Below are 27,345 nucleotides of genomic sequence, written 5' to 3'. Positions count from 1 at the left end.
TTGCTTGCTAAGCGTCCCGCGAGAGGTGTCCATGATCATTTTCTCGATATCCGGGAGATCTTTTGAAGAAGCAAATTGCAGCATTCACGGAGCAACTCGATCCCTCTGACCCTTCGCGTTCCCGGGGCGTGACTACACCCGAAAGAATAACATAACCGTGCATCACAGATCTGTACTGTCTGTTCACCTGACACGCATCAACGACAAGCAGCAATCATTTTGGGGATATAAAATGTCCTCTCTCACGTACACCTCCCCTTGACAACATGTTATAAGAACTTTAAGACGACTTAGCTTTTCTAGCGGTTTAAATAAGGCGATCGTGTTTGCATGACGAATAAAAAAAAAAAGAAATTCGATATTTTTGGTGGTGATTTTGACCAAAGCAATGTTTAGAATAAAGTTAGCTGACAAAACTTTTTTTTTTTTTGCAAAATTATTTATTTCTCTCCGTCAAAGAAGGTCACATGACCATTACATAGCATAGAAAAGATAGCAAAACACAGCATACCATAGAATCCTGCTCCACACTACAATCTCTTAGAGATAACAATTCTTTTATGTAATTACAGATTTCTCATAAACATGAATGAAGTTACAGACATCTCAATTCTTCTCTCATTCCCCCACTTTATCACAGAACCCTGCTTCTTATTATAATCGTAGAAGATTAGTTTGAGGGAAATCAGTTGCAACAAACACACCACAGTTGTTTATCGCTGTTACAAAACAAAACTTTGGCTTACTAAAGCATTTAAAGTCGAATGCCGTTAAAAAGATAGATCATCTCACTCAAAAGTTTTGTTTTAATGATTACAATTTTAAACCAGCACAAGAAATGGGTGATTACACATTACGTATTCAACTAAAGGATCTAAGACTTATTTGAAGTGTTTAAATTGGCGTGATTACACTTTATTTCTTCATTTTTTCTTCCATTTATTTATGCCTAATTTCATACTTGCCCTTCTGGGATAAGTAGGAAATGAAATATAAATTAATGGACGAAAATAAATAAATTTAGTACAATAATTTCCACACACTTTTTCTTTATAGGATTTGCAATATCACAAAATTAGAGAATTTTCAAATTCTATTATGAAAAATGTTATCAGCGAACCCAAAGACAAGAATGAGTAAATATTGCCATGAATTGAAAGCTAAGATAAACGAAACAATAATCACAAACGTGAGATTGATATGAGATAAGGATGGGGAAGGCGTTTTTACTTTCAAGGCAACAACTCAAAGTATTAAGATTCCAATCCTATAAGGATGGATCATTTCTGTCTTGCAACGTCCAGTCTTAAAATCAGTTCCCATCTGCAGTTGTTGAAGCTCAACGTGGCCAATATCTCATTTTATTTGGCTGCTCACAAGTAAAGATCTTAATAGGTTATATTTTCTGGAAGATTAGTAAACGGACTGACCATCTTAATTAGCATTTTATCTGAATTACATTGAAACCCAGAGAAAAAATGCTGTTAAGAGAAAAAATCAAAGAAAAGCCAAAAGATTAGTTAGAATTTTTTTCTCTATTTTCGCTTAATTCTAATTTCGTTAAATCCACAAAAATGAATAATAACTCCGATGATTTAAAAGAAAAAAAAATAAAAAGATCACATCCTTTCTTTATGCAACCCAAACCATCAAATCAATTGTATGCCAACACAGATTAGAATGATCAATACTTCAAACTCGATATAATTTAATATAGTTGCCATTTTAACGTGTCAATTGCATTTACAATAGTTCAAATTTGAATTCAGATTTTTTAAACTTAAACATTAATATTTTCTTCTCTTAGAATAACGTTTAGTAGGATAAAAATATAATATTAGCCTTCTATCAATGTTGGAACGTATTCACTCCTATTCCACTGGACGCTAATCACTGGACAGCAAATGTGGGCAAAAATTTGTTGCAATTTTGCTGAATATAAGCAAGTCTCTGCCAAACAATAAATCAACAGTTAAACGATTCTAATATAACAAATGGCTATTCAAGCACTTACTGTAACATCTGCATCAAACCTTTAGTTTTATATATATATATATATCGGACACATGGGATGAGACTAGGTTGAGTGCACCACGACAAACATATCTAAACAGTACTCGATTAACCGAACAGTTCATCTTTATAATTAATCCGCTATTATAGCTCGGACTTCATCTGGTGAGTATCATGCAATGGGAAACTGAACGTCAGGTCTCCATTCAATGCGATACGCGATAGACTGGATAGAGTATAAATGGACAATCAGCTAAAGACAGGAAAACGAATCACAATATCCCACACCGATATAGAATAGATAATCTCGTTCTCAATGTTGAGCAAAGGCCGTGCTTCGTGGTCCAGTTTGTTTTTTCTCTTTTTCTTTTTATATTGGCCTGTTCTTCTACGCAATAACTAAAGACTGTAAATGTAAAACTGGAATAAAATATATAGAAAACACTTCCATTTTAATCTGATGGATAAATCTGTTGATAAACACTAAAATCTCATATATACGAAGTGTTGGAACCCCCTAACATCGAATGTTTGTGATGAATACGCAGAAAACGAGCCTCCAACACATACACGTATTTGGTACGATGTCTGGATAGACTTGGTGCAGAATCACATCGACTGTTTATGTCTGTCCATGCTCTTACAGGCACTCATCTTAAGAAAAAAAACTTATTCTGATGATCGAAGTTAAAATAAATGAATAATACTATGTATTCTCACGTGCACTATAACAGGTGAAATTGTAAAAAGCAATGGTTTATTATTATTATGTTTTTTACTCTGTTGAAGCTCCCTACAGCGGAAGTTGATATAATAAACCACGCCATACAAACTTCCGTTTTTTTGACATGAACAAATCCTTTCACAAGGTATTCATGTAATCCTAAAATCTTCATTTAACTGTCCGCTATAGAGAGATTCTGCTTTAAACGATGCACATAGAAAACTAACCATTAAAAATTACAAATAAATCTACTGATGTAGACCGTGTTCCCAGTATAACGTACAATGACAAAAGTTGATCCTCCAGTTTTGTTTAACAGTAACGCAATAGGTGGCACTGGCAGTCATGTTCTTTTTTATTTGTCATCTGCGAAAGGTTTTGCCAATATATTGATGCACACAGTCGAGTTAGCGTAGGCTCACTTTATAATTCGGTCCACCAGAGGGCACGCACACACTATATCCTGTAAGGATGGCGTTTAGTACTTGACGCTCTAAAGGATAATCCCGCGCAGAGAATTAAGAGTCCTACTCCAGTGATCATGAGGTACATAGACCAGGATAGCTGACACGTACCTAAAAGATAAAATTAAAATCAAAATGATATATTGGGTTGCGTACAGTTAACTATTTACCTGAAATATCAGTGAGTTGATATTATTTTTCTTATGAATATTTATAAGACTATATATAAAAATAAAAATAAAATTGCTAAATATTTTTGAAATTGTAGATGTCAGCACTTGCGTTTTACATCAAGTTATAATAAAATATAATTGGTTGTATGTTATAATAAATGTATTTTATGAAAGGCGAAAGATAACCTCTCGAATTATATTGAAATCTGTATTTTAATATCTGAATATATTCTAGGCTATAATTTCTCTACAAGTTATGATCGATTACAATACAGTTTCACGAATTTGAAGCATTTACGAAGGAAGAAAAGGAAATCAAAGCTCAGGTGGATTGTGGCAGCCTGAAGTTCTGCCCTTACAATATTCTAGTATCTTGAATTAATTATTCACGTGTGACGTCATATCAACACCGTACGATCATTCCCGCACCTCGTTTCCCTTTCCACAAAGATTTAGTAGGACAATCAAACTTTAATGCCCCTGCGAACCTGCAGCCTCCTTGGCTGTGGGGGGAGGGGGTGCACTAACCACTCATCAGCCAAACAGAAGGGCAGATGTAGAGTGCGAAACCTAATTTAACAGAAAATATTCAAATTCGGCTGCAGAAGATCTTCATTTTTCTTAGGTGATTTGTAACGATTTAGTCATGGGAATGCATCGATAAAGGGACGAGAGTCTACTTACCCAAGCTATAAGCGTCAGAGGTTCCCCCGCATGTTTCTTGAACCTCAGGACTGCTCCACCCATTAGGATAGATGGCGCAACCAGTTCCTATTACGACAGCTGGAACAAGGAAAGAAAAGTGAGACGGGATTTCATACATTTAAATGACAAAATAACTCCAATTCAGTTTCAATGCTAAAAATTAAATGAAAAGCGCGTGAGAAAGTGAGCAAAAATAATAAACAATAGAAATAAACGAAACGGGGTGGTTTCGCAGTATTCTAGCATTATTTTGATTGTTTATGGGCTTATTTTTCCGCACATAAATTCAATGACATGGCCCCATTATAAATATTAACTGGTTGCCATTAGCAACGTAAATAGATAACTTCCATATAATACACAATCTTGAGCAATTCTTCATTGACGTCAGTGTTGGCATCAAGAAATCCTGGACATATCTTATTGCTGTACATGAACGTTCAGCATTGCCAAGCTTTCAATGAGTCCACAACGTATTCTAGGATTATCCACCCTGATGTTCTTCAATATATAACTCGCATTATTCTTAATGTGTCGATTGTGTTTTTTTCTCCCATTATTTCTAGGTGTTAAATGGCTTAAAACTAGCCGAAACCATCACTTAAATGCTTAAGATATTCTTCCTTCACTTTTCCGGTTACATCCCAAGCCGAATGACTAATTGTAGCAAGTAAATTGGATAATCCTAAAAATAATGGTTGATCCAATCTCTTAGCTTGCCATGCCTTCCATCTACATGTTTGAAGTTGGAAAGGAACTTCCTACTATCATATGGCAGCAGTTAAATCATCTTTAATTTAAAAGCCTTTTAGAAATTGCCTCTGCATCCAAGATAAGGTTCGAACCCAGGATTTTCCAGCTAAAATGGTGAATGTGTTAAATTAGTGTTACAGTTAATTTATAAAAAAATCTATAAATATTAAAAAAATTCGATGGAGGAGAGATATCTTTCATAAAATTTTTCCTAAATGAGGTTTCATCCCATTTAATAAACTTCGCATCGTGAAATGTTTTAGTTCAAAACCCCCTTGACATTTAAACCCAATTAATGCAGTTCTCCTATGAGGAGTTCATCGTGAAAGCACCGAAATGCCATCATCGCCTTCTGCGTGATATACTGAAGGATTCTACTCGAAATTTCCTGTTTCATTTCGCATGTTAAAGGTCATGCAATAGGCGTTCCAAGCAAACGCAAGTGTTATCCGAAACACCTCCGTCTCTTGTGCGTAAACTACTCCGACGACACACACACACCAGATTCTAATTTCTACCTGGCTTCTATTTGCAGCGCTCACCTCATCCATTGATCTGCTCAGAAAACACCCAAGAGGATAAAGGGATTTGAATGTTTAATTTCTTCTTCGTTTTTTTCGGTAACCGAGCTGTTTCTGTCTTAACACTGTTTGCTGGTAGAGCAGCTCACAGTTAAAAAGATTTCCATGCTGATACTGTCAACCCAATCCAGCTAAGTCTGCCGGTAACCATGGCAACGATAATAAGTAAAATGAACGGAACAGTTGCCCAGAAACAACACAGAAACGAGAATACCCAGAGGTGTTTCCATCTGTAGGCAAAGATTAGTGAAAAACCTTACGGTACCCCATCATTACAGACTGCAGCTAGAAAAATCAGCGCGTGTTTCTTTTTTTATTTTCATGCAATGCGAATCCTCGGGATAAACATAACTGTAGAGAACACATAATGACATTAAAAATTCTGAATTACCCGAGGATTTGCTCTGATAAACGCACAAACTTTTTATTTTTTTCATGCAGTCAAAAATCTGATTCCTATCTAGTAGTTTTCATCGCAGAATGATGTTTTTCAAACTGTGGGGCGCGCCCTCTAGAGGGAAAACGAAGTCAAGTCCAAATAGCATCGATTCCATGATTTGTAGCTTAGTGTTATGTACACTGTTTTTGGTACATTTATGAAAATTAGTACATGTTTTTGTTTTATTTTAACCCATAAGTTTTTTAAAAAAATTAATTGAAGGATGAGAAAGAAGTTCTAATATTAATATTAATATTAATATTAATAGAAATAGAAATAATACGCTTGTAGGCATTTCGATAGACATCGATGTCAATGCGTTTCATTATTTTTTCCTTTGATTTCTGTTTGTCCCAAATATTAACCCGAGTATTTTGCTAGACGGGAGCATATTATTGCCGACGAAAGTCCAGTTATTTCTTAATGAAGAGACGAGACGATACGCTTCTGATGTACTACTCAGAAATCGTTTAGAAGGCGCCCGCCAAACGAGACCTCGTGACGGCTGAAAGGTTACCAAGAGGGAAAAAAAGCAATCACTTAAGGATTAGCTAACCCTTTCTCGGCTCGACTGTTACCGCAAACAGTTGACTCGCATACGCTACGGTTGAGAATGCGTGCGTGTGTGTGTGTGTGTGTGTGTGCGCGCGCTCACAGTCCTGACAGTTGACGCCGGTATCCACGACAACAGCGTCATTGAACAACACTTCTATAGCAGATCTGGGTAACAGGAAATTATTTTCTGAATCTGTGAAATTATAGTTAATGGTCGACGACAGGTGATCGGAAAAGATCGCAATGACTTCACAAGCAGGTTCGAAAAGTGCGATTGCACAACAGCAAACCCCTTTGAAGGAATGTTTGAGATAATATTGTTGTGCTGGCACGAAGAACACATCTCAGAGAGCCTCTGATTGGCGTTTCATAACGAACAAATCATCCTTATCACTCCATCTTGTCTCCAGATAGTAATCATAGAAGGGTGAATCAAGTCGGCTGGCAGCGGCTGACTCATGATTGTCACGTTCTCCGTCTTCACTGCTTCGAGTGTGTGTGGGTGGGTGTGTGAGAGTCATATTGGAATGTCGTTGTCTTTCATCTGAGGATGATGAAGTTTAGAATATATAAACAAACAAATAACATCCTATAATGCCTTTTAATTCTCTATAGCAGTGTTTCTCAACCTGTGGTCCGTGGACTACAGGTGGTCCGCGACGATGGGACAGTGGTCCGCAGACAGACTTAAATTAAATAAATAAATATATATTTTTAATTATCCAAACAAAACAAATCAAAATTGAATAATAAGTAAAAATTATTGAAATAAAAGGGATACTTAAAAAACCAACAAATACCGGCAGAATGACGAATGATGAAAGAGGGGTGAAGTGAACATCAATATGGTTTTATTGCTTCCGCCTTCTCTTGCTGTTTTGTGAGATTTGAAGTGAACATGTGTAGTCCACATTTCAACCGATTGCTTGTTGGTTATCGATTTTTATTATTGAAGGTTTTCCTCCAAGATTCAATATGTCTTTAGAAGTGGTAAGTGGTACTTGGACAAAGTGTGTCGTGAATTAATCCCAGTATTTATATATTTTTCGGAAGCGTTTTTTAATAATGGAAAAGTGGCTTAGAACTAGGACTTTGAGAAGCAAAACAAATGAAACAGGTGATGCTAAGTCTAATTGTGATACACGTGTTGTAACGGCGAATAAATCTGATATTATTAAAGTAGAAGAAACAAGAAGTTCAAAGAAAAAATACCATCGGAAATATAACAGTTCATATTTGAAATTCGGGTTTACTTGGTGTGGAGATGAAAGTGAACAGAAACCTCGGTGTGTTTTGTGTTATGAAGTGTTGTCGAACGAGTGCGTGAAACCTGCGAAACTCCGACATTTAGAAACTGAACATCGTGATGTGAAAAATAAGCCAGTTGATTTTTTCAACGACACTTACGGACATTAAATCATGGGAAAGATTTCGACCATGGGTTCGATTAATAGCAAGGCACTGGAAGCATCCTATCTCTTAAGTTTGCACATAGCGAAAACAGGGAAACCTCAATCTATCGGGATAAATTTACTACTTTCCAGCTATAAAAGATTAATATGTTAATATTAATCTTTTAATATGCGCAAGATAACAGCATTCATGACAATATTCTGTTTTGTAGAACTTTGTCATCCCGAACAACTGGAGAAGAAATATTTCACACTCTCAATAATTACATAATACACAAAGGGATCCAGTGGGAAAAATGTATGGGCTTCTGTTCGGATGGAGCTCGCGCCCTTACAGGCAGGCATAGTGGAGTTGTTTCTAAGGTCAAAGAAGTAGCTCCGGATATGAATTGGGTGCATTGTTTCATACATAGGGAAGAGTTAGTCTCCAGAGGAATGCCAGCAAAATGTAAAACTGTGCTGTACAACGCTGTAAAGCTAGTTAATTTTATTAAGGCTCGACCGTTAAATAACAGGTTATTTTTAGCACACTCTGCGATGAAATGGGCAGTGAATATATACGACTTTTGCTTCATTCTGAAATTCGCTGGCTTTCCAGGGGAAAAGTACTAACAAGGTTATTTCAATTAAGGCACGAAGTTTTATTGTTTGTAAATGAACATAATTCTGATTTTGCATCACTCCTTGTTGACGAAGCAAGGTTATCAACACTATCCTATCTTTCAGACATTTTTTCAAAATTAAATGAACTAAATCTCTCCCTTCAGGGAAGTTTCTTAACTGTTCTTGATGACTACGACAAAATAAAGGCATTCGAGAAAAAACTTGTGTTATGGATTAGTTATGTAAAAGAAAGTCAATTTGCACCTTTTCCAACATTGGAATCCTTTTTAGTGGAAAATAATATTTTTGTTGATTCTGAGTTTCTGGAAAGGGTTTGTGACCACTTCAAAAATCTGAACGGAATTTTGAAACATATTTTCCGAATAACTTTTATAATAAATTTCTATCGGTTTGCGATCCATTTCAGGCTTACAGTCACGAGAACAACCTTTTGTTATCGAAAAAAAGAACAGTTAATTGAGCTTTCAAGTGACAGTGGGCTTAAAATGCAATTCTGTGATATGGTATGGCTCGTTCTATATTCTGTGATATGGTATGGCTCGTTCTATATTCTGTGATTTTGGATCTCGCCTTCAGTGAGAAGTGAATTTCCCGAATTATCTGAAGAAGCATTGAAAATCGTCATGCAGTTTTCTACAACCCATCTTTGTGAGAAAGGATTTTCGTCGCTACTTCAAATTAAAAAAAAAAAAATACAGAAATCGTCTTAGTGTGTGTGTGTGTGTGTGTGTGTGTGTGTGTGTGTGTGTGTGTGTGTGTGTGTGTGTGCGTGTGTGTGCCGATCTTCGACTGAAGTTGACCAATATTGAGCCAGATATCCGCAACTCTGCAAGGGCCAAGAAGCTCAACCATCTCATTAAAAGTAAGTAGTAACATAATTATATAATTTTATTTATTTGTTTAATAAAAATTAAAACTATTTTTATTGATGATACACTTTTAATCGTTTACTTCTAATTTAATTCAAAACATGCTTTTAGATTTATTATGTTATAAATATCATAGTTTTTGCCAAATGCTGGTAATCCCCAAATAGGTTTTTAAAAACGTTTTATAACTTTGTGGTCCGTAGAATTGTTTTAGGCAGTTTACTGGGTCCTTGGGCTTAGAAAGGTTGAGATACGCTGCTCTATAGCAAGCATAAGACACTCTTTGAAACAGTAACTTTCTTTCCGGAAATCAGTAATTATACGCAGACGATTTCCATCTTTCTCACCATCTCAGGCGTTGAGTGCATTCGTTCAACGTGCTATGCGAGAGACCATGCGAGACGATATTCTTATTCCGACAAGTAGTTATGTGTGCTCGTGTGTGTTATGGGTGTGTGTCGGGGGACTAAAATCATGAAGGCTTTCTCTATAGAACTAAGAAAGACTTTTTTTAATGCCTAAGGAGGTAATTTGGTTGAAAAATGAAGGTCCAGAATAACAAATTCATCATAAAATCTCTGACGACTGCAACTTTAGCAACACAGTTTAAAGCCACAGGAACAGTTTAAACATAGAAAACTACACGTATTTTGAAAAAATGACATCCAATACTATCAATGAAATTATGTTATCAGTCTAGAGATCTAATACAGATCTCGGATCTAATAATATTGCAAACTGGGATTGAGTTGAGGTGATGAATATGAAATAAATCTTCAATCCATCCGTATCTTAGGAATGGTTTGAGTCTCCTTAGGGATCGAAGGCCAATTAATGCAGTCTGTCTGTTTTGAGAGACTAAAACTCCAAGTTTCCAAGAAAAGTCCTCCACTTCCGTATGAGCCTGGTTTACTTACCATTTAAAAGACCTGAAAAAAGGTTCCTCGCGCTATAAACGAGATTCGAACTCGGTTTTTTCCAACCAAAGGGTTCGTCTGTACCAGCTGAGCTACGGAGGCTCGCAAAATAAATTAAAAAACCGAATTATTATTCATGAAACAAATCTAAAAACTAACAGGGAATGTTACAAACTTCTCAGGCATAGAAAGTACTTCAGGTTAACTACCTTAACAATGTAAGATAGACCTGTGCTTAAATAAACTAAACGCCTTCTTAATGTTGTACCTCGCCATTATTAACAATGCGTCTCATGCTGCTGCGTTAACGTTCTTTCATTGATGCAAACACCCATAGAAACGAATCGGTCACACGTGCCGAGTTAAAGGTGTGTCGTTTAACTCAGATCCCTATGATGTGACCAAACTCCGATCAACTCCCACGCATTCTTCATGGTCTGCTAATCTTACCATTCCTAATCAGTCTACTTTTAACTTGCTGAAATCTTATGGATGTCATCAGCTCACCGGAATCCATGGCTATAGTGTTTTGAGTTATTTGTAATCGGTTTTAAAGGCGTAGATAGAAACGCCTAATTGGATATCATTCTACGTCACTAAGGCACTAAAGTCTGTTCTCATTTAATCCAAAGCACTTCAACAAGTTTAGAAACACTTCAAACACCAAATTTCATCAAAATTCGTCCAGTCCGAGTGCCATTATTATATGCATGCGTTACTGTGGATAAAAATACTTCTTATATGTGCTTAGAAGTTGTCGAAACACACACATAAATGGATAAATATCATAAATTAATCCGTGCAATTTTAATTTCAACAAGAAAATTAAATTTCCTTTCATTCTAATTACTACAGACGACTTCTACTCGCCGTATCAAGTAGCGAACAACAAACAGCACCCTCTGAGGATAACACCCTTCAGTCTGCACTATTCCGCTCCATCTGTGAAGGACGGCAGGCAGTCTCCGTATCAGATCAGTGCGACACTAATAAATGGTTTCTAGCTGCACGTTCGTCACAACGCTTTCTACGGGGACGTCCTTTGAGAAAATTAATGGTGTGCGTCTTTAGTTTTCCTGCATGTACACCTACCCAGCAGTGTCTCAAGGTGATCGATTGTTTTCTTCCTTCGATAATTAAGGGATGCAACGGGGGGGGGGGGGGGGGGAGAGTAACCAATGGGTGTGTTTCCAAGAGGTAAGTAAACAGAGAAAGACACGGCAAACATCCGGGGAACTGAAAAGTCGAAGGCTGCTTCCAATAGCATGCGGTCCGCTAATGAAGTTTTCCACGTTTGTTCGTTTGTTAGAGCGAAAAAATGAAGAGTGGAGAAAGTTAAAAATCAAGAAAATGCAACGAAGACATCCGCTGTGGGATTATCTCAACGCAGGAGGTAAACAACTGTCCTTAGGTTGACGGTGTGTATTAGTTAAGTTCCCAGTAGTAGCAAGGGAAGTCTTTATTATTATTATTATTACTATTGTTATATTCGTTTCGAAAATTGCATCAAAACCTGTTAGATTCGATTGAATCCGTCTGGGTATGACGTGTTGTTATCGAAAACTTCATTGTTGAATACAAAGACAATTGATATGAAGTCTACATCCTCTATATTCAAGTAGGCTAGTCGTGATGTTTCTTCATTGTCAGACTTAGGTATAGGATTAAAAGAAGAATATAATTTCTTGTCAACTATAATATATATAGTTGGCCAGCCTGCTGGCCGAGTGGTTAGCGTATCTGCTATCTAGCGAAAAGGCTGTGGGTTCCAATCCCGCCTTGGGCATGGATTTTTGTGATTGTCTTTGGAAATACTAGTGGCGGCAGATGGTGTTGGTATAGTTTCGATCAGTTGGTATAGATTGAGCGGTGGAGCAGGTGTTCCTCCCTCGATGAGTCTTTGGACTCCCTGGAGGTGTCTAATAATAATCTTATATTTAAAATTGAAAAATATTCTTTTTTTTTTTCTAGAGTATTTAATAATAAAATAATACACCTTTTATTTTTATATATAAAAAATGTATGAATTCTTTGTATACGATAAAGTAGGAAGAGACCCCGTGTGGTGGCCAGGATAAGAATAGCCCCAGTGTAGCCTATGCATGTCGTACGAGGCGACTGAAATGGGCACCCAAGGAGGGTAATGGATGGCAATGCTGTAGCCAATGAAGTTTTAACTGAGGCTCAACTATTGTTGTCCTCCTGACATGATCAGAGCTTATAGCACTATATTACCATATTCATACATTTTCTTTACTAATAACAGGGAATATGAAAAGCATTTTTGCTTCACCCATCTAGCAAAAAAAAAAAAAAAAAAAGTAGGAAAGAACCCATAGTAGATGGATTTTTAATTCGTTATCTCAATGACTGAAACTGAGGCCGTTGGTAGCATACGGTATGTAAGGTGGAAGCTTTTAAAATGTCAGTGAGATGTTCTAACTGAAATTGAGTTCGCTGGACATATTTCAATAGATATACTTAAGTACCAAAATATTAAATTCCATCCAACTAAGAAGGAATTATTACTTTCATATCAAAATATTTTGTCGAACGTGTTCCTTAAAAAAATAATTAAAATAAAGGAGAAATATCTTTTACAATTAATTTTGAAGATTCACTTGCCGAATTTTAAAATAATTATCGTAGCCAGAGCTGAGGAATAATAGATGCACATTTTTTGAAATGAGCGTTAGGTTTAATTGGCCATCTAAAACAATCTAATTTAGTGTAATTCTATCACAATGGGATACAAAGTTAGCTTACAAGTGCGTAACCATGACAACGTTTTTTTTTTTTTTTTTTTTTTTTGCGACATATATAAATTAGAGCAACAACAGCCATTCCATTAACCCACAATAAATGTTATCCCATCTATTTTTCTTGCTATAATGAGTCACTGCTTACGTAACAATGAAGATTATATGCTAAGTTTTCTCTTTTGGATATTGTCCAAACCGAGCCATGTTGAACATACAGAATACGATAATATGCAGCTAATAAAATAATTATACCCCCTCTTAATGTTTCAGACAGAAAGTAGGCTTGATCAGTAAATTTGTGGTTCTTTCTTTGCACGAAGAGGTCGCTGTTAAAGAAAATATGCAGACGATGACGTCATCGCTTCTAAAGAGATTCAACTCTAATGGAGTCTAGTAATCATAAGATGGTTTTGGAACACTGCCAAACATTCAAAATCGACATGTTTATGCCTACGTAAGTAAGAATTGTAATTGAAGATTTTTTTTTTTTTTTTTTTGTGTAAGTAAATATGTTTGTTAAGTAAAGAAAGGTCAAAGGTAACAAGTTACAGAAGAAAATATGGAGAAATTTTTATGCTGAACTAAAACGATCCCAACACGCAATTATGATCATGAAATAGACAATTGGAATATTAGCGTGATGGACCAATAAAAATAAAGCCGAGAACAGCTGACCTACATTCTATAAAAAAAATAAACCAATTAGCAAAGGGCTTTTTAGTTAAGCCAATCAGAATATAAAGTGGGTTATTTGCATTCCAATTATGTGAATTACGTTATGGAACATGAAAAATAATGAAGAAACGAATTCGGTATTTTTTAAGTTGATCATTTAAATTATAATAAATTGTTTTGGTTGTCATAAATATAAAAATGCAAACAAAACAAGCCTCTAATTTATAACTAAAAGAGGAAGAGTTTTTTTTTTTTTTTTTTCCCCCTGCAATGAAGAAACTGTTCATCTTTACTTTTCTTTCTATTATTGTAGATGGTACGTGTTTTTATTTGACGCAATCTACTAGTTCGGTGGTCACGTGACCTCAAGAGGAAATTGCCTTATTTGCAATACCAAGAGCATCTGTTCTGTCTCAGTGCGGAAGTGATATGAAATGTCAATTTCCTTAACAATGAACTTACGTAAGAGCACGTGCAGCACTTAAAAGCAGTTATGATTGGACCAAGCGAAATTGCTTCGGGAAAATAAACAGCAAAAAAAAAAAAAAAATTCCCTTCCTTCAAACTCGTGCTCAGTTGATCATTTCAAACAATCGAATTTAATAAATATGAAACAGAGGGCGCGCTTGTTTCGTTTTTGTTTTCCCAGGGAATTAAATAATCACAGTAAAACAAAAGTAAACACGCTGGCAAGGTAACAGTGGCATTCGCAACTTAAACAATGTTTTTAACAAGGCTTCAACATCCAGTACACGTTCCCGCTCATACCAACAGCCCCATCCTTGCTTTGTTTTCATAAAAACCAGCATTTCTGTGCCCATTAATTTTTATCTGGATGCCTCGTAGCAATTTGTCTCCGAAGATTTTTCGATCGTCTACGCAAATGCTACCCTAACGATAATCACCTTGTATTTACGTGCTATTCTTCGCGCGCACACACACCTATATTAACTTTGACTTCCTCGTGTCATTGACGACACAGCACCGTAATTTCCTATCGATTTTGACTCCTCCGGATGTAAACACGTAATCTGTCGATGTTTTTTGTGTCTGTATCAGAAAGAGATAGCAAAATAATTATAGTTTAGCGGAGGATGGCAATCGAGAGCTACAAGATCAATTTTGTTCGTGTAAAATTGTACACCTGCGTATACACCGTACATAATTTTCACTGGTCGACAGTTTGTAGAAGAAAAAGTTGTACAACAACTGTATTATAATTTTTTTTTTTTTTTAAGTAGTGGGGCTCTAGAGGGGCATACTTTTAAAATGACGACAGGTTGTTGTCTTTTTTTTTTTTTTTTTTTATAAATACAGCATTCCCACCCATTGTAGAGATCATACCAAATTTGCCAGTTTAAAATACAATCCCATCGCGGGATTCGATGCCCGCGACCTATTGGTTGAAGAGTGGAGTCTCTTAACTTCTCGACCAATCAAGCCGCAACCTTGCTATGGGTTGGTCGAATGTAATCAGCTGCTTAAGGGAGAAGAACCCTCTGGAAAGAAAGCCCAGCTGTTGGATGTTAAGAAAGTTTTGGACACCACATGTTTATGGCAAGAATTTTTTTTTCTTCCACTAGAGAATAGTCGGAAGCGGAAACTTGCGTCAGTGTTCTTGCAATCTTATCGATGTATTACAAGACCACCGAGAAGTGCTAAATACTAAATATTAATATAAATCCAATGCATTGGATTTAATATGAATAAACTTTAGTATATTTCTGTATATTCTGTTGATGTTTTCAAACCTTTCGAAGCATTCTTGCAGATTTCATAAAAATAATAATAAAACAAATAAATAAACACGTGCCAATCAGGAAACTGACAAAGCCCAACAAAGAAAAAAAATCAAATTGTTTTTTATTAGCTTTTGATAGCAACAATGCTCACGTGCAGCAACATTAACAAAAATCTTTCATTTTCACAATTCAGACGAACAGAAACGATTCGATTATTTGAAAACAATTGCATTCTCTAAACTGTCTATCACGTCATTTAAAGGGTTACGAACAACAATTGAGAAATTTATTGGAAAAGAGCCAAAAATAATCCATTTCTGTCTGCACTTAAGTTCGGTTGCCGCATTAACTTGGATCATATTCCGTTTTGGACGATGGTGTTTTCCTCATTATTTACACGGAAAACACCACCAACGCAGGGAGTGTAAAGACATTTAGCTTAAGTTATCTGAAAAATCGTTTTCTGAGTCATTACCTCAGTCGAATACGATGAAATATTTGGGTATCTCGGAGATACTTGAAGACGGGGGAGGGGGATAATTATAGGGTACTGCTCGTTAAGGACGCTGTGCACCAAATTACACCCGACAACTGCGCCTGCAGAATAATACAATTATCTAGATGACGAACGAGGTGATCGTGGTTAGCTCTCATGAAGATGATAATTGCCGCCAACGTTACAATTAGTCCAAATATGAAGGGACGTTGTACGAAAATGGTGTCGTCGTCAGCGGGTAAAATTCACTCCCCATCCCCTTCGGCGGGAGATGTTAGCAAGTAGTTTAGTTTGTTGAGGACAATGTTTTCGAACGGATAACCGACGAATTAAAATGGCTAATAGCGGATGCAAGGGAGGGAGCCATCTGTTTCCTGGAACGATAAATATACAAGAAGGAAAGGTTAAAATAATAAATAATTGTAATAAGTGGTACGTGGCCTTTCTTTTTCTTCCAGAACAGTTCCATCGTGATGGCTCACTTCAATTGGTTGCGGTGTGACGTCATAGCCACTTAGGGATTCCACTTTGCGCTAATTCAATAGTCGAAGTCTGTCAGAATGAGAATACCCTTTGCTCTTTTTTTTTTTATTCTTTAGGGGGGGAGGGAGGAGTGTTAGATACTCCTGAATCTGAGCTCTAGACAACCAAACATGGAACTTTTCTCAAGCCACTTCAGGCCTTTAATAAACAGGGCGATTCAAACCCGCAGTTTCTTGGTTAGACAGTGGCGCTCGTGCTATTTTTGCTCCGACTATCTCAAGGGTTCTCTGTCTTTTTTTTTTTTTTTTTTTGTGTTGTAGACTCTTCCATTGAGCACGTTTGTGGCTCTGATAACAGTAAATATTCTTATGTTAGCCACGGCATGCCTGAGCGTACGGAACTGGTGTAAACACCCGTATTTCCGTGTCATCGCGGAATACGGGTGTTTACACCATCATTGCAATAGATCCTGTGTCAGTGTCATCGCATCCGGACATTACTTCAAAGGGTCTAATCCCTACATCAATCTTCGGTAATGGGCTATACATAGTAACACTTTGTTGACTCGCTTAGGGAACTGTTCTTAAAATAGACAACTACTGTTTAAGAAATTCGTCTTAAGGATTTGTTCACAGAGGGGGGGAGGAATGTTTATAACTCCTAGGAGATGATGTCGTTGTTCCGTACGTGCCGACACAGTTGAGCAACACACACTGAGATAAAGATATCTTGCTGGATTTCTTTGGCTTTTGTGGTCTAGAAATCCGATACTCTGGTAGACACAACCTTCGAGGGGTGGGGGTGAGGAGATTTGTTAAAGCCTATTTGTTTCTATTGGATGATTGTATTTTTATTTTCCTTTTTAAGACGTAATTCTCGCATGGTTGATCTATGTGGGAGTCAAGTTTTTCTGTTCGGACTGACTGACTCAAGAATATTTGTTGCTAAGAGTTTTATGTTGATTGTAAATACCTTCGTTAGTTGGTTTCAAACATTGTTGATTGCTTTCTGTGCAGTATGTATGGTATGTGCAGTATAGGGAGGAAGTAAGAAAGAAATTTCTTTATAATCTCGCATGTCTTACATGCTTCGATAATAGCACTTTTGAAGTGGATAAGTGTAATTTGGTGGCGTTCGATTTATGGGTGGAAAATCGTTAGTCTCGTGTTTATTTTATAAATATTGCAATCGACAATCATAAGCCTGTCGTTCTGAACCTACTTTATCGTTTGCATGTGGCTTCCGAGTTGTTCCTTTCATTAGCTGGTGAGAATTCATTTTTAATGCATCGGCCTTCTTCATATGTAAATGAACACACATAAAGGTGAAGTTAAATGCTCCATTCACAAAGTCAGGTATAACCAATTTCACATCGTTCCACTAGATGGCAGCACTTACAAAAATAGTAAAATTATGTTTTGTGCAAATAAATAAAAAACTGCCATTTAATAGAAAATTTTCTGATTGCCTTAATGTTTCATTAAAATATATTTTCATAGAATTCTGAACATTTTGATGTATTTTATAAAGAGAAGTAGGAAATGCCCGTTTATCGAAGAATGCATGTTGCTAAGCAACATGCATTCTTCGATAAACGACTTTGGGAATTGTCTTATAAAAATGAAGTTTTTAAACACTGTCAGCAACTTTTTTCACTCGCTCCGAATATATCCCATCCTGTTACACACCGTCGATTTGATTCTTAACGCCATACATTCTTGAAGCATCCAAACCTTTTATTTATTTTTTATCGGATAGTTGGTTCCATGCTGAAACGTGAAAAGAACTCTTAAAGAGCCTCGACCATTTTTTTTTTTTTTTTTTTTATCGAAGACAGGAAGCTCTCGTAACACACGTTTTATGAGTCGCTGCCCTGAATTCCTCTGAGGTATTTAAACGTCCCTTCACTGTGTCTAGATGCAAAGATGCGTTTTCTTGGTAAAGAAATGCTTTTTTTTTCTCTTACATTTATTCTTGAAAATCTTGGAAATAAGCATTGCAGTAAAACACGGCAATTTCGATTGAGAAAAAATATTTTCCTGAAATGTCAAAATACAACAGCTTTCCAGAAGATCCGTGTTCACGCAAAACCTTTCAAGAAATTAACACCACGGTGACGTATTTTCACGTGATTTTCTGTTGCACGCATGCGCAGACATTAATCAAAGACTAATGACACGCCAGATGTATCTCTAAACACTAATGCGGGTCTGTGTGTGGGTGTATGTGTGGTGTTTCTTCTTCTGACATTATTACGAAAAAACGCTCATCATACAAAACCAGGGATGGGAAAAAAAAGTTAATTCTTTCCAAAATACGAATCATTTCATAGCAAAATTTCACAAATAGAAGGATTTATCAATTCCCCTTCAATGCGGAATCAAGCTACCACCTCCAAACGTACAGTTGAAAAGATTTCGTCATTTGCATCCTTCCTATCCCTTCCGGAATGATTTCCCAAGAGGCTTATTTGCCTGTCAGTGTACATAACAGCTTCTAATAGAGCACTAAAGCCTCCGTAACTCAGTCAGCATAGACGAAGCCCTTTGGTCGAAAAGACCTGGGCTCGATTGCCCCGTCCATGACGTGAGGAACCTTTATCTGGTGAAGTTAAATGCTGGGGGTGTTTTTTTCCCGGAAACCCGGGTTTTTAGTCCCTCAGAACAGACAAACCGGCCCCGTGAACACACGCTGCTATAGTCAAAAAAATACACACTTTATCCTTCATTAGGAGGGCTCAATCAGTCCTAAGGGGCGGTCTAGGAGGGAACCCCCACATGAATAAAATAAAATAAATCAAAGCACTGGATCTCATTAACATGTGGCGAAAACATTCGACTCACTAAACGTTATCGACTCAAATCACTATCTTTGTCTTTCAATACCCAAACTTGATTTCAGTAATAAGAAAAAAAGTTCCACATTCTCAGTAGAATCTCTGATTGGTGAAAGGAATACAAGCAGCAGGAAGAGGAAAATGAAATTCTTACGGTCACCAACATCCGGATCGAAGATGGCACCTGAATGAACATGCAAGGAGTTTATCTTTGTAATTCTACGAGTTTCCTAAACTACGCTCACTGATGGTATTGATGCAGCGTAGAGATGTCTGTCTGTCTAACCCCCTGTGAGCTAGCATGGCACTTAATGAACAAAAAGGACAATTTCACGTCCGACTTTACTCTTTCTATGACAGCCAATTTCTGAATTTGTTGGAAAACAAATCATAGGCTAGAAATTCACTCATCTTAAGCGATTAAAAGTGGAGCTCCACCCACTCATTAAATATGTGCAACTAGAAGTCTAATCTATTCCATTTAGAGAACAGAATGGTATAAAAATTATTTATTTACTTCCAGTGTGATGAATTCTATGATAATTTTCAAATTAATATCATTAAAGTACTCGGCCCTTTTTGTAAACCATCATTTTGATTGTATGTGAAGCTTGTATTTGGAATATTAATATAAATTTTAAATTACCACCCAAAAGGTATTCGATGCACAGGAAACTCTTTACTAAGGTCAAAAGAAGTTCTACTTGCTGAGTTTTTATCGAAAAAAAAAATCGGAGTTTGAATCCAGGAGTCCAGTCCGGGACCATTCCTTTCTAATGGATTTTAAGATGAAGTAACTGCTTTGGATTGAGAGTCAAATTATTTTGTCGTATTAGGTGTCAGTATAGGGTATTGTAGTACTCATCTCCCAAGATCCAACACTAACTCTATATTAATAGACTCTAAATCAGTGTTAAGTATTTTTGGTGATGCAGCTAAGTCATTGAACTGTACAGCAAGGTTGATTTCTTAGTTCTCATTACATTTCGTGCATATCGAGATTCAAGGGTGAAAGCTGTTGTTATCCAACAGGAGCAACCAATAAATGGAATGTTGAACAACAACAACAAACAAAGAAAAAAAAACTAGTCTGTACGTTCCAAATTGTCTTTCGGTATCATCTGAGAACATTAAAGATGATGGCGAAATCATGACAAAATACATTTTCGTGTAAACTGCAGAAGGAAGGCAGAAACCCTCTTTGTCATGTCAGCAGAATGTTTCCACAATGCGGGAGAAAACGACACAAAGCGGCTAAGAGCCCTTATAATCAAAGAGACATTGTATCTTCACGGGGAGAAGATATGCAACCTAACAATGGTTGCGTGATTAGCGGAAGCAGTGTCATCTGGGATGATGGATGGTAAGCATACAGAGGCGACTCAGCGATCAATTGGATAACATAATAGATCTCCGCCAGTGTGAACCGAACTGTCTGCAGCTTGTGGGGTGAGGAAGATTTACAGTCATCATCTGTTTATCTTATCTATCACTGAAAGATTCAATCTCTCATCGGAGAGTGAGGGAAAAAGATAACACAACCTTATGTATTAATACTTCGTGTTTGAAGTGGAGTACTCGTTGTGATTGGCTGAAGAAAAGCTGGGAGTTAAACCGGAGGTGAAGATGGTTTTTAATTACGTCAGTTCTATACATAAAATCTTGCAATATTTTTTTTTTATTTTTGTAAACACATATTAATTTAGACAGAAATGCTACATTTTTCTGAATAAATTTACGAAGTTCCTATTACAGAACATCCTTAAGCTCGCTTATTAAATTATCCTGTTTGACCGAAGGCTTTATTAACAGGCGGCTACTTGAAACAGTATCCCTTTGCACGCTCTGCAAAACGAGACTTTGTAAGCAAGCTAAGATAGCCGCTAAACGAATTTATTATGGATGCAGTCAGCTCGAGCACTTCTCTTTGAAGTAAATTTCCCCCATTGGTTATTTAAATACTAGTAATGGCATATCGGAGGTGCAGTTCACAAGATCGTCGGAAGCTTTCATTGCTCGGAGATGCTAAAAGAATGTTTGGAAGAGTCGAATTTTGAGTCAGATGTTTCTAATTAGCCTTAAAAGTCATTGGAAAATTAAGAGAAGTCAAGAAATGATTGGCGTTGAAGACCAAAGTTAGAGTTTGGTAAAATTGTAATTTTGTGAATAACAATTTGTTTATATTATTGAGGGATGGGTACGATAATAAGAAAGAAAAATCGAATTATTCTCTTGAAGTTTTAAGAAACGTAACTCCGTCTGAAATGCACGTATGAGGGTGGATCAAAATATCCAAGAAAGTACAGAAACCACTATCGAGTGACAACGTGTGGGTTTCCAAAAATTATGACAAGCGTCGTGAATATTTAGGGCATTTAGCAACAGATATTGATATCGCCTACAAATAAAACGAAATTAGCACCGCCTACAGGTTCTTGAAAGAATCAGGCATCACTGAGCTGATTTAAAGTGTGAGGGTTAGGAAATGGATTCGTTAAAGAAGCAAGCTGTGTACGTGTGTGTATGTGGGTGGCTGGCTGTTCGCGCGCGCATACGCATGCACACAAAATGCGCACAGCGTGCTAGCTCTGTAATAGTTAATGAAGTTAACGAACATCATACACTACTAATTAAGAACTCCGTCTCATAGTCCAGCACGTTGAGTTTCTTAGAGGCTATTATTGGTCGAAGTAACGTGTTTTAGCGTTATTTTAACGCTTTTTTTTTATTTAAATGCCACGTGACATTCTTTGCACACATGTTAACGCAGAAAAGCGACAACCAACAGCAAGGTATTTAGCACACAATCGTTCAAATTGAACCAACAAGCTAATTGATGTCCCTTCACTTCTAGGAAACGGGGGCTCACTAAAGAAAATGTTTTCTTGATTGAGTTACCAGGAACAATAAAGAGTTTCTTTGCCACATTGTATCGAGTAAACATCATCTATCCTATAACTGGTGTAGACTATTGTCCAAATTAGATTAACCATTAATCGATTCCCTATTTTTGTTTTCTCAGCAAAGTGGACGTGGTTGGAATACCTCACGACAGGTAGAAAGAAAAATTCAATTCATTTTAGTGGCAGAATGCTATAGAAAGAGTGTACAGTCCGCACTTGTACGGTCGAGTAAGTGCACGTAAGTTAGTCATCAACTCGAAGAACAACAGCGTCAATATCATGACTATTCGATGATATCGGGGTGTGACAAAGTAGGTTACATTCTTTTCCGAGTTGGTTGGAGAAGGTGAATGTGGCGAATGCCCACAGAACATCTTAAGTCTTGAGTGCCTTTATGAAGTTTGGTGACGTATGTATAAGGGTCTGGATCCGTTACTCCTGACTAGGACGTTTCATCTGAATAATGAGGTGCTTCTAGATTGCGAAACAACCACCCCATGTCTCTTTGAACACGATGATGTATTGCGTCTACTACAGGTATTGCAACACGATTTCAGGATGATCAGGTGGAAAAACTTGACTGGCCTACATCGAGTCGCCATCTCAACCCAATAACACCTTTCTGAATAACGCCGTTGGCAGGCAGACCTTTTTATGTTCAACAATGACAGAAAGAATGGCGGTCATGTTGAAGGTAGAATAGTCCAAACTACTCAACTCGTATTATCGCAAATTTGTGGAGGGGATGCCAAAAAGGATGGAAAATACAATCGTGGTCAGCGGAGAGCCAAACGTTATTGGTGTGTGTTCGCTCGCGCGCGCGCGATTTACGTTTCTATGAAATATAATGCTTCCTCATTACTTATTTTAGCTTATATAAGTGTATATAGGTAGTGAGTAATCAAAGTAAAAAATAAATTGGACTATACGGATGGCTTCACATTTCAATGTACGATACTTATAAAGTATAACATTTCGTAGGTGATGTTCGAATAACGAAAAAAAAAAAAGATCTCCAAAAAAACACCTGACAAATTACAATAAATGACACAACTGTGTTTAGGGTCCCATCCGAGATGCTTACAGAAACGTGTCTGCCAAGAGAACGCTCACTGGATTAGTATTCGATTAGAACACCGATATCTTGTTCCGAGAACGAAACCTAATTTTTTCCGTCACTTCAGAGTAGCACTTGATGTTATCAGATATGATTAAATAAATAAAAATAAAGAAATAAATCCTACAACGTCTTTTATATCCAAAAACAGTACGCGAAGCTTCATTAGCGGTAACTAAGTTTTTGAAGACTGTTCGACAACCAATCTCCCACATTCAGCCATCACTGGCAGCTGAGCTCGAGTCACTCAGTGATTTAAATTCACATTCGTTATATGCTAGAAAATTATTGGGTACTACGCTCGTAGCTAGCCAGTATGTATTAAGAGGATGATAATATAAAGAATAATAAAGATAGATCTGACTAGGGGATGTTCATTATCCATGACCTATAGAACTGGAACGAAGTACTAGTTCTACAGGTCAGGTCAGTAAAAAGAGCTCAGGACAGTAGGAAATGGTAAAATCCCTATGCTAAACATCACCATCCTTTTTAACAGCATCACAGGCTTGTGGTGGATGCAAATGCATCCGTGTCAGTCGAAGCCAGTCGCTTTCTCCACATTAACGCAATTAATGTCACTCGCACAGCTGACAGCTACGTGAAATTTGAGTATGAGCAGGTGTGAGTGTGTCATGGCCCATTTCAGCATCGGTTCATCATTCTAATAAACTTACAATCTGCGTTTTTCAAGCCATAAAAAAGCGCATTTCAGGAAACTAATATATCATCGTAGCGAATGTGAAAAATGGAAGTAACACGTAACTGCTTGCAGAGGTGCAAGTGCGAGGAATTTAGCAGAGTTTCGCATCCTATCTTGCCATATATTGAAAGAAAATTTTCACGAGCAGCTATTAATCATTCTTCTTAGACAGACTGACAAAGTCACCCCCATTCACTTGAAAAAGAATTAGTGACATGGTCTTAAAACTTTCTAGCTTTATTGCGAGGTATGCGATTACTGACTCCAGAACTGAATTTTGAACTTCGTTTATAAAACTTTGTGGAAACAGTCAGAGTGACAGCCAATATAAATGATGGAAATGTTTATGACGTCAGAGTGCTAAAAGGGCTCGGTTGAATTCCATTTGATAATGGAAAAGGAAGAATAAATTCTTCTCACTGTTGATCACACTGTTTGGATATACCGATGATCTGGATGAACACAGCGTTAGCCGCAATGCATTTCGGATTATTATTTGTATTTATTCTTAGCAGCTGCTTCCGAGGTAATTACTAACACATCATAGTCATTTAGCGTAACACAGAAAGGCATTTTTAGTCTACGGACCAAAATTTAACTTGGTGATTGGTCGAAATGGGGGAACAATATCTCGGAAGAGCAAAATCACCAGGGGGTCTGTTTTAGGGCCATTCCTGTTTAATCTATATGCGTTAATGATATTGGCGAAGATTTGGATAGAGATATTCAGTTATTTGCAGATGATGCAAAGTTGGGACGAGCCATGAAGAGTAGTGAAGATGTTGTGGCCTTACAAGAAGACTTGAATAAATTGAGTGATTGGGAATGGGGATGTGAGTTCAATGTTGCAAAATGCAAGGTTTTAAAATTTTGAAAACAAATATGAGATATAGAATTTATGCTTGGTGTGGATATATTGTCGGAGGTGGAGGAAATAAGAGCTGGGGGTGATAGTGGATAAGAATCTGAAATTTAGGGGACACATAGCCAAAGTTATGAAGACAACACAAAGGCTTCTGGAAATGATGCGGAGGACACTGACGTGTAGAAGTAGGGAGATTCTTGTTCCATTGTATAAGGCTTTGATTAGGCCACACATGGACTATTGTGCCCAGATTTGGTCAGCTGGTTTTCAGAAGGATGAAGAGATAGTCCAAAGGAGACTGACTAAGGTAGTTTCTGACCTCTGGAATGTCGAGTACGAGGAAAAGTTGAGGTTCAGTTTACAGAGTCTGGTGGACAGAAGGAAGAGGAGAGATATAATAGAGACCTACAAGTTATTAAGGGGTTGTTATAGGATCAATGTTTGAGAGGTTTTACTACAAACGGCGGGAGATCAGGGGATATCCCTGGAAGCTGTGAGCATAGTAGTGAGAAGCAGGTTTTTTCATGCAGAGTTGTGAATGATTGGAATGCCTTGCCTGAGAGTGTGGTGTCTGCAGAGAATTTGAGTGTGTTTAAAACGCAGTATGATGAGCTGTGTGAATGACAAAAGGACCCCCCCCCCCCTAGATGAGTCTTTGACTCCATGAGGTCTTAGAATAATAAAAAATCCCGTGGAACTAAAATGCAACGGAACTCAACGAAATCTACGAACACTTCATCTGTGCGCATGCGTTATTTTCATATGCGCAAACCACTAACAAGAAGATCACGAAGTGAGCTTTTTTGTGCTACCATACAATTACGTAAAGTATGAATGCTTCGCCATCTGTTTCTTCTCTCTCTCCAGATATTTTTAATTCCTTATCTTTACGATACTGCGTGCGAACATTCTTCCTCTCTCGTGCATCCACTTGTTCACGGAAACCAATACACGAGAAGGAAATTCTTACTGGCTATATTTAGGATCTGCTAAACAACCGGATGGCCTGGAAATCAATTACAAATGGTTAAGCAACTTCCTTCTCTCTCTATCTATCTCTTTCTTCTTCAAATATTCATGTCAGAAAAGGAGAAAGAAAACGTATCAACGGAAAAGAGCGCTAGAGTTATAAAAGTCTCGTGACTTTTCTCGATCCGTAAAATCTGAATCACAATCTTGGAAAATTTTTCAATAAAAATGCTTCCATTAGTGTATGAAGCAGAAATTATCAATCTCTCTGTTTCTCTCTTTCTCTCATACAAACACTGAATGACCTTTTCTCGCATTCACACACTAGGTATACGGTATCCATGGTAACAGCACTGTTTCTTTGTTTACGTGCCTAACTGGTAGATAAAATTCAACAAAGAAAACAAAAAGTGTATAGAAGAAGGCTTCTTGTTTATATTGTGCCTATCGAAACCCGAGAAAAACTCGAGAGCATTGAGGGAAGCGTCCCTCGGTCAATATCTTACTATGCATAAACCCTGTTTAAAATTTAAAATGTTAATCTGAAGTGTTTTAGAAAAAGAAATGTTGGGTGTTCTTCCTGCTACGAGTTTGAAGAATTGATGTTCTCAAGTCGACTACGCAAAAGTAGTTCGTTTTTTGTTTATACATAATGTAACGGGGGGAGATTGGGACTCGGATTTAGATATAGAAGCTCTCTCTTCCGGAAATAATAAAAAAAAAAAAAAAAAAAAAAAGCCCACACTTACGAAATTTATTTTTGTTTAGGTTAGTGCACTTGTGTTTTCTTTTTTATGTTGGGGAATAGGGGGGGGGTGGAATGCCGAAAAATATCTATACAACAAATGGCATATCATTTTGTTTAGGGAACATTAAACTTATTCCAGTGACAATTCAAGTTAAAAGCAAGAAATTTCGCAAATCAAAACGAAAAATCAGATGGATTGTTTTATTTAATAATAAATTGTATACGTATTCAGTTAAAGAGTAAAAATAAAAAATAAAAAATAAAATAAATAAAAACGGATTTTCCATTAAAGAAAAGATAGTTACTATGGCAACAACGAAGCGATAACAATGAGCAAATGATTCTCTATTGTGTTAACTGTTAGTAGATACTTTCCACATGCTCGTGGGGAAGTGTGTGTGGGATTTTATTTATTTTCAGTAAAGACCAGATACGAGTCACGTGATTAAAGATAACGTAACAATGTCGAGTCTGTTGTATGTCAAGCATAGCGCTTACAGACAAGACTAGGGGATGCATGCAAGGGTGAGTATTTCTCCTGTCTTAGTACGCCTCTTCAAGCCTCTGTTCCGACACCCACCCACATCCGTATGAAGTTTTAAATCGATGGGTGAAAATGAAACCTTGTTATTTTTTAGAGATGCACTTGAACAAGAAAATATTATGGGGGGGGGGGGGGGAATGATTGATTTTCATTTGTTTGTTAAAAAGATGCAAGCAAGTCGTACGTGCAATAGATATTTTTATAGAGTCTTGTCTTGTTCCGGTTTCTCGATTATTTGAGTAAAATAAGTTATGAATGTGAACCTCGTGGAAA

General features: G+C 37.0%; 1 protein-coding gene across 1 annotated transcript in view; it reads right to left on the bottom strand.

The window, feature by feature from the left end:
* Window positions 1-431: 431 nt before the first annotated feature.
* The window catches only part of LOC150100796 (LHFPL tetraspan subfamily member 6 protein-like), a 60,571-nt gene continuing 33,657 nt past the window's right edge, over window positions 432-27,345 (bottom strand). The window contains exons 2-3 of the mRNA XM_090401464.1: window positions 4,059-4,157; window positions 432-3,312 (exon numbers count right to left, since the gene is read on the bottom strand). Of these exons, the coding sequence (XP_090257590.1) occupies window positions 3,194-3,312; window positions 4,059-4,157 (218 nt within the window). The 3' untranslated portion in view covers window positions 432-3,193. The remainder of the gene's footprint in view (window positions 3,313-4,058; window positions 4,158-27,345) is intronic.

The sequence above is a fragment of the Typopeltis vanoorti genome, chromosome 12 (genome assembly GCF_054136105.1).
Source record: "Typopeltis vanoorti isolate ZY-2024b chromosome 12, IOZ_Tvanoo_1.0, whole genome shotgun sequence".
Classification (NCBI taxonomy): domain Eukaryota; kingdom Metazoa; phylum Arthropoda; class Arachnida; order Uropygi; family Thelyphonidae; genus Typopeltis; species Typopeltis vanoorti.
Note: the sequence above shows the minus strand (reverse complement) of the source record. Positions and strands in the feature narration are given on the sequence as shown.